Source organism: Perca fluviatilis, unplaced genomic scaffold, assembly GCF_010015445.1.
Source record: "Perca fluviatilis unplaced genomic scaffold, GENO_Pfluv_1.0 PFLUV_unplaced_scaf_6, whole genome shotgun sequence".
Taxonomy (NCBI): Eukaryota; Metazoa; Chordata; class Actinopteri; order Perciformes; family Percidae; genus Perca; species Perca fluviatilis.
The window spans coordinates 87,707-96,471 of NW_024375737.1; the positions used below are offsets into that span (position 1 = coordinate 87,707).

Below are 8,765 nucleotides of genomic sequence, written 5' to 3' on the forward strand. Positions count from 1 at the left end.
GGCGCTACAAAGTATTAACTTAAGGGGGCTGAATAATTTTGCACGCCCAATATTTCAGTTTTTTATTTGTTTAAAAGGTTTGAAATATCCAATACATTTCGTTCCACTTCATGATTGTGTCCCACTTGTTGTTGATTCTTCACAAAAAATTACAGTTTTATATCTTTATGTTTGAGGCCTGAAATGTGGCAAAAGGTCGAAAAGTTCAAGGGGGCCGAATACTTTCGCAAGGCACTGTAAAGCCTGAATGAGCTTTGACCAACTAACTGTCTGAAAAAGTTGGTGTCCTTTATAACACAACCGTCTCTTCAGTTTCACTCTCATCACCTGAGACTCACTTCTCAGTCTGGGTAAAGCTTCAATCGTTTCCTGGACCTCAGACGGGACACACACAACATTTCCTCGTATTAGTCTCTGACGACCTTTAGGGAGCGGTATGATTTTGACATGCTATACATCTGGATGGCGAGGTGCCTTTCCAATATGTTGAGATCTGACAGCTCAGGTGGAATGTCAGCAAGCATTAAGTTGTTGGCTACAGCGAGCGCTGGCATAGCTCCATCTTTAAGATGATCATGACAGGTGTAACAGATCCACTCACTTCTTCTCTCATCAGGCACCTTGCAGTGTTCACAGCCTTCATCGCAAACATGCACGTACTTCCCTGTCAAGCAAGCTGCAACTATATGTGGATTATTGACATAATTTGACCTTGTGCAGGGGCGGACTTGGTTTGGAAACGAGGCTTTATGGCAGACAGTGCAGACATAGGTGGGACCTTCTCTTATATGCGATCTGAAAACAGATATGGCGTCTTTGATTAAAGAGTTGTCATTGTCTCTGATACTCTCACATGTTTGTTGATTTATCAATCTGTATTTCTTTTTTATTTTATTTGCACATCTCATTTTAAACGTACTTTTAAACAGAATGTTGTTCTTCAATTGTTCTCGCATTCTTTGTCTCATTAGTTGTCTGTGTCTATCTCTGAAAGCTTGGTCATTTGCATAACGCTGATTTATATAAAATCGCATATAAGATCGCTGCCTCACTCTGAAGTCAACGTCGTTTCTGTAAAACATTGTCATTCTTTCTCTTTGTTTCATTCTAAACTCAGGCTTTTCTCTGTATGAGCTGTTCATTCTTTCTCTTTGTTTCATTCTAAACTCAGGCTTTTCTCTGTATGAGCTGTTCATTCTTTCTCTTTGTTTCATTCTAAACTCAGGCTTTTCTCTGTATGAGCTGTTCATTCTTTCTCTTTGTTTCATTCGAAACTCGCGATCTTGTCGGTATCGGGTCGTTATATATATTTGTTTTTTTTTCCGTATTTCAGGATGGTTTTGATAGCGGGAGTTAGCACACTGACCTTTTCTTTGTTTGACTGTTTCATCAGAATATTTCCTGCTTGAGTAACATGTTTTCTTTGCTTTATATGTTTCATTTGAAGCATACATTTTCCTTTCTTTCCTTTTTTGATTCTCCTTTCTTTGCGATACCTTTTCAGAGAGCAATAGTCTCCTCTTAATTTTTCTCCTTTGCTGTTTATTAAGTTTTTTCAGTTTATGCAAGACATCATCACTGGCCACAGTATTTATTGATGGAGCACTCAAGTTTGACTTACTCTCAGATGCAGAATTCACACTGAATTTAGATGATGATGATTCTGGTTCACTTTGGATATCATCAGGAAAAATGACATGAACCTCTTTATGTTTCACAGAAGATACAGACATGATGTTTGTGGACACTCCCTGTAATATGTTATCAGAGACATCTGTTGCATCAGTGTTTACCTTTGAAATAGTTAAGTTTTAATTATTCAGCACAGCATTGTGTGATGTGACACAGTTTGAGCTGATCTGGCTAGACATTTCTGGTTCAGTTTCCATATGAGTGAATACTTCTTGTACAGATTTGTCACCGATGTGAGCACTAAGGCTTGTCTCCGTTTGAAGAGCAGTTGATACAGCAGCAGTGTGAGTTGTAGGCTGACTGTCTCTGTCTGAGATAGCAGTATTCAGGATGGCAGTGTTCATATTGTAAAACTCCACAGGCTTCAACTCATAGTTACAGGAGGGCTGTGTACCCGACATTCTGTGATACTTCAGAAGCCGATCTATCATATCCCCAAGATGTGAGAAAGTCAGCATGACAGCAGTACCAGGAGTGTGAGAACCATGGGGGAGGGGCAAACCTTTGGCTGTTCTGGAGTGTGGATCAAAGAAACCGTATCTGCCGGACTTTGTTCTGAATACGGCAATGCATAATGCACTCATCAGGAGCAATCCATACTGGACATCGGAAAGCAAGCAGCTGAGTCCGGCCTCTAGGTCCAGAAAACTGTCTAAAGCACCGGGTAACGGTTCTCCTAATGTGCCATATCTAGATTCTTGTTCCACGTCCACATAATATGTATGCATGCGTGCAGGTACTTCGCGAGGGAGCTCGTCAGTTGTCAGATAGATGTCATTAACTCTTTTTCTGACCTCTTTATACATCGTATTACCTTTATCCAAAACAAGGTCAAGATCTGCTCTGGTGATGTTTTCATTCTCGTGAAGGAACGACAGAAATGTTAGTGAGTTGCAGGTACACTGCTTATTTCTGTTTTTACCATATTTACAAGAGGCCTGGCTGCGGGATGCACGGACTTGTCTTTCAGAAGGCTGACCTGCTGGATTTACATAGTCTGCATGAGAAGGGCCTGCTACACACTGAGGGTGTCCACTCTTTACATTAGAATAAGACGCCTGTGGTGATATGACACTTTGACCTCTGTGGTTTACCTGGTTAGCTCCAGAAGAAACTGCCACACATCTTTTCTTGACCATGTCAGCATAAGATACCTGTGGTACACCTGGCTCACCACTTTGACCTCTGAGCTTTACCGGGGTGATAATAGAAGGCCTTGCTTCACCATCGCTGTGACATCCTCTCTCATCAGCAGAAACCTTTGGTACATCACTCTGACTTCCCTGTGTCACACTTTCATCATCATGAGACGCTGCAGCCATCTTCACCTCTCCACAGCTCTGAGGACCAACACATTCTACCTGTTCACCTGTTGTACCCTGAACCTCCTTTGACCTCTGATGGCGCAGGCTTGCAGCTTGTGACCTCTTACTCTTCTTAGGCATTGTTGATGTGATCCAAAACCACAAATCTTGTTTTATTTTTATTGTAGACAATCAAGATAATAAACACAATATGAATCAAAATATATTAACTTAGCAAGATAAGAAAGTAGATTCAAGCAGTATATGCTCTTGGTAATGGTAATTTATGTCAAAAATATTCTATTTATATTTATTTTAAAGCAAAACACTAAATGCTCAAATAAATGTTTTCCCACAAAATCTTTCTTATAGATATTTAGAAGTAAAACTAAAGTTGAAGTATCAAACAAATTATATATGAATATACTGTATTTCAGTGGTACTTAAGTTTCTATATCTTCAGCAAATTGAAACCAAATAGGACACAGGGATATGGTTTATTTAGTATTTTAAGGCACTATCAAGAAATCTGTACTGATGTTCAAATACTGTGCTTTTCGAGGAATAACTTTGGTATTTGTATATTTAAGGTTTTGTAATTGCCAGATTAAATGTCTTCAACCTTAATATATTCAGAGGTTTATTTTAATATAAGCAAAGAATACAGTTTCTCCTTACAGTCTGTTTATTTATTTCATAAAGATTTAACCAACAATAAAGCACGTACAAAACTTGTTGATGTAAACAATGTAAGTGGATCTATAGATGAGGTACAAATATGTGAATCAGAGAAAAATAACTCAATGTATGTAGTGTAATTACTTTTACACTTGTACAAACAAAAACTGATTATGTGTACTCTGGTGTGAATATATTTGCAGTCAAAACAAACCTGTTGGTTGTCGTGCTTCCAAGGTGCACTCCCAGGTGAGGACTTCTTCACTGCAATAGATAGTAATAACTTCACAAACACAAGTTAAAGTTCACACAATAGGCTCCTATAGGAGGAGAGCATCACTCCGTAGGCAGACTCCGCAGTCTGTCTCTCACCAGTGAGCTCTGACTCTCTTCCTCTTTTGCCTGTCTTTTATTGAAGTTTAACAAGGGCAGTTACATATCACACACGAACATCTGTCTCTACAAAGTGGGCTGTTGCTTTTGATGGATTGTGACTGTGCCAGGTCTTGGTGTCCTCCGTCCTTGCTTACTCCATCCCACAGAGGAACATGTCTTCCTTTGCACGATGCAGGCCACCTGTGTGCAGCCTTGGCTCTGTTCTCGTGCAGCATACTTTTAGCTCGTTAAGTCTAGGCAGCTTGCTGTAATAATTAGGCAGTATATTATAGGAACATAAGTCATTTGGTCAGCAAAGCGTGTGTATCTATATCCCACAATTCCCCCTTTTGAACTCTACTAGAGTTCAACATACCAAAAGAGAAGAGAGGTCAGAGAACGAGATATTCCAAAAAACAAAAATAGAGTCAGAACATGGCACGTCTAGGTAAAGGCACTTCTAGGTAAAAATCACTTCTAGATAAATTGTAAAACACTTCAGTAGAAAATGTAAAAGATGGTAAAAAATGTAGAAAATGGAAAAACACTTCTAATATTAAGAGCATACTTTTGTTAACTTTTTATGGAATAAAAAGTTCCCACACCCCCTTTTGGACTCACCTAAGTGAGTCCACAACATATTATTTACAATTACAAGGCACTTAAGTTCTTCTAGGGTAACACCTAGGTGGGGCAGTTTTGGCGGGGGAGTTCAAAATCATACCAGAAAATGAAAGTAACAATGGGGACGCTATGTACCCCTAAGATACCTGCCACAACACATCTAGCAAGCTTAATCCTTCCCTGGCAAGTCTCTTCCCATACAAGTTACTTATAACAGCACCGCTTTATAAGTTGGTTTTAACCCTCAGCTCAGACTCAAACCAGACAACTCCTGCAATTTGCACACAATGAAAAATGGTTAATGAAACGGAAAGCGGAGGTGTGTTAAAGAAAACACGCCCAATAAGTTGGGTTCAACGGTGGATGGTAGCTTGGCACGCTACATGTAGGAGAGAAAGCGCTTATTTCACCTTTCTCTCTGGTGATTCTCCTCTTCAGGTCACAGGGGTGGACTACCCTGGACCTCGTTGGACACTGGAGAGGATTATTCTGCCTCTTTTTCCCTAGTGTCTGGCGGAGAGCCCTCCGCGCTGGCAGCCAGATCTCTGGCTACTTCCTTGGTGGAGCGGCCTGGCTCCTGGGCAGCAGCACACTGGCTCCAGTGGTACCACTGTTTACCTTTTCCCTCGAGCTGCACTGCGTGGGATGTTCTCGCCGTCACTCTGAAGGGCCCCTGCCAGCGAGGTTCAGACCACTTCCTCTTAATTGCTTTCAGGAGCACCCACTCAGCGTCTGGAGGAGTTTTGGTTTCTGCGTCTGGGTGTGCTGCGGTCACCTGTTTAGAAAACAAAGAGACTGTGCCCTGTAGCTGGCGGAAAAAGGCTTTGTGAGAAATGGTTACAGGTGAAGGCTCAGTAAGTGGAAGCTGAGACCAGGGCCCCGGGAAACACCTCCCTGTTTGTAGCTCATATGGTGAGAGGCCTGTCCTACTGTTTACTGACATTCTTATCGACATGAGAGCCAGGGGGAGGGCTTGCAGCCAATTCATCCCTGTTTGGTTGCATATTTTAGACATTTTGTTTTTTAAGGTCAGGTTCATCCTTTCTACCTTGCCTTGAGATTCAGGGTGGTATACGGAGCCAAATTTATGCTTTAGCCCCAACATGAGTTCCACCTTTTGCAAAACTTTGTTTTTGAAATGGGAACCATTATCTGACTTTATCCTTTCAGGGAACCCATGCTGGGGAATGTATTGGTTGATTAGAAATTTAATTACGGTCTGAGCGTCTTCATTTTTTGCGGGCATGGCCTCTGGCCATCCAGTGTAGGAATCCACACACACCAGCAAATACCTGCAACCCTGTACCCTGTTCGTCATGTCAGTGTAGTCAATCACAATCTCTTTCCCTGCCACTGTCTCAAGGGGGTACTGTCCCCCGTCTGGTTTCACTGTAGGCTTAGGGTTGAATGCTTGGCATTGGGGACAGGTCTTGGTTACCTGCTCTACCATTGGTTTCATGAATGGATGCCACCAATGTTGTAGGTTTCTCAACATCTGACTGACCCCTACATGTCCCACCCCATGAGCTTCTTCTAGGGCCGTCTCCCGTACCCCTGGTGGCAGAATAGGTCTACCATCCGGGCCCCGCCACAACCCCTCACTTTGCATAGCTCCCCTGCTTTTCCAAACAGTTTTTTCTTGGGGGGAAGCTCGTGCTTGTAACTCAATGATTGTTTCTTTGCTAAGCTCGGCCCTGGTTTCTAGGTCTGCAGTCATCATTAGATGGTGTGCCAAATATCCTGCTGCGGTTTTTGCGGCGCTGTCTGCTGCTTCATTTCCCTTACTCACTCTATCTTGAGTATTGCTGTGGCCCTTACATTTGACTATAGCTACCTTGGCTGGTAGGAGAATAGCTTTTGCTAATCTTTTCATTTCTTCCTCATGTTTAATAGGTTTTCCTCCTGCTGTCAAAAACCCTGCCCTCTGCCACTGTGGTAATTCAAGGTGAGCTGCTCCTGTTGCATAGGCTGAGTCAGAGTATACAGTTACTGCTTGATTTTTTCCTAGCTCTAAGGCTCTGATGAGTGCTTCCACTTCTGCTTTCTGTGCTGACTGCGCACCTTGCGTCCTTTCTGCTTCTAATGTTACCACTTCCCCTCCTGTGTCTTCAACCACTGCATATGCTGCTTTCAGTCCCTCAGTCTCATGTCTGAAACAACACCCATCTGTGAATAGCACTCTTCCTTCCCCTAGTGGTTGTGCAGCTAAGTCTGGTCTGACTTTTTCCACTTTTCTTGTCCTGTCCTCACACTCATGTGGTTCCCCCTCCCCCATCTGGTCTGCCATGTTAATGCCTTCATGTGTAAAGGTCAGGTTTGGGGCCTGCAAAACTTTACTGATTCGCCTTTGTCTGGTTGGTGTGAGTGAAAACATGGCTGAGTTAACAAAGGACACTATGCTGTGGGAGGTCAACACTATCAGGGGGTGTCCCATAACTATGTGTGATGATTTCTGAATGCATTTTGCCACCCCTGCAGCATGTTGTGTGCAGGCGGGCTGGCGTTTTTCAATTTGTTCAAATGGGATGCTCATGTAGTTCAACACTACTCTGTCACCCCCTTTTTTCTGAAACAAAACCCCATTAGTTGCTTGTTTTGTTTCAGAAACATCCAAGTGGAAGGGCAGGGAGTAGTTTGGGCAGGCCAGATTTGCTGCTGCAGCAAGGGATTGTTTAAGTTTAATGAATGCCTCATTGCCTTCAAATGTCCAGTCTAAGGCTGAGGACAAATTGCGCATGCCCTGTTGGCGTACCATAGCCCGGAGGGGATCTGTAAGGTCGACATAGCCTGGAACATAGGATTTGCTGTAGCCTGTCAAGCCCAAAAATGACAACATGTCTTTCACAGTACATGGTTTCGGGTGGGCCAAAATAACTGATCTGTGTGCAGGGGAAACACCTACACCACTGCCTGAAAGGATTCTGCCCAGAAAGGTAACTTCTCTTCTACAGACTTGTATTTTCTTCCTGCTTACTTTGTAACCCTCCCTAGCCAGGGTGGTCAAAACATCTTTGGTAGCCTGCAGACAGGCAATTGCGGTGGGTGCAGCTATCAGAAGATCATCTACATATTGTACCAGAACGGTGTCAGGTGGTAGGGTACAATCTGTCAGTGAGTTTTTCAGAACTTTGTTAAACAGGCCTGGGGAGAGGTTAAACCCTTGTGGTAGGCGTGTGTATCGCATGGGGCGACCCATGTATGTGAATGAGAAAATATCTCGCAGATGTTCGGCCAGAGGGAGGCAGAAAAATGCATTTGAGAGATCTAACACTGTGTACCAGTGGTGTTGTGGTCCTATGTCAGCGAGAGCAACATGTGGGTTAGGTACAGTGAGAGTGGTGTCTACAATGAGATCATTTATGGCGCGCAGGTCATGAACCATCCTATATTTACCTGTTTCTGCTTTCAAAACTGGGAGGATAGGTGTGTTCCACTGGGAGCGAGAGGGTTCTAAAACCCCTGCCTCAATCAATCCTGTGACTGTAACTGAAATGCCTAGTTCCCTTGCCTTAGAGCGTGAGTATTGTGGTATCCATACAGGCGGAGATGGCCTAAGGTGAAAGGTCAGCGGGCACACAATGCACTAAACCTACATCAGTCGGTGTTTGTGACCAGAGAGTGGTGGGAAGACCATCTAACATGGCTTTAGCATCTTGATGGTCAGTCCTTTCCCTACCATGGTGCCTAGCAATTAAGTCATGTTGGAGAAAAGCTGTGTCTCGACCCTCACAGAGAATGCGCGGAAGGTTTTGGTGGAGAGAGGTATTGAACTTTGGGGAGAGGGTGAGTGTCCAGTCGGTGGCAGTCAGGGCTGTCTTGACCATCGGGCCTAGGGATTTAGCGTCGTGGCCGGGGTGTAAGGCAAGTGAGACATGTGGGGCAGATTCTTCAGTCATGACAAACCATGGCAACTGATCAGGGGTTTGCTGGACCGCCGGCTACGCCTTCAGGTCCCACAAAGATGTTTTGAGAGTGGATGTCCCATCTGGTGTCCGCTATCGTGTCAAAAGCGTCTTGATAACAGAGATCAGAGTGGACATCATAATTTAGGGTGACATGTGGGGGATCTGGGGGAGGGACAAAGGGTGCAAC

General features: G+C 43.6%; 1 protein-coding gene across 1 annotated transcript; it reads right to left on the reverse strand.

Moving 5' to 3' along the window:
• Window positions 1–4,998: 4,998 nt before the first annotated feature.
• On the reverse strand, window positions 4,999–8,497 carry LOC120555272. Its single transcript, XM_039793947.1, has 2 exons — window positions 8,313–8,497; window positions 4,999–8,224 (listed from the first exon to the last, which is right to left on the reverse strand). The coding sequence occupies exons 1-2, from the start codon at window positions 8,495–8,497 to the stop codon at window positions 5,158–5,160; spliced, it is 3,252 nt and encodes a 1,083-aa protein (XP_039649881.1). The 3' UTR covers window positions 4,999–5,157.
• Between the last annotated feature and the right edge of the window lie 268 nt (window positions 8,498–8,765).

Bases quoted from the DNA above. Each gene is read 5' to 3' on its own strand.
- LOC120555272 (XM_039793947.1), bottom strand. From the start codon at position 8,497: ATGGTCAAGACAGCCCTGACTGCCACCGACTGGACACTCACCCTCTCC. The intron at 8,225-8,312 runs GTTAGATGGTCT...CTTTCACCTTAG, and splicing joins CATCAAGATGCTAAAGCCAT to GCCATCTCCGCCTGTATGGA.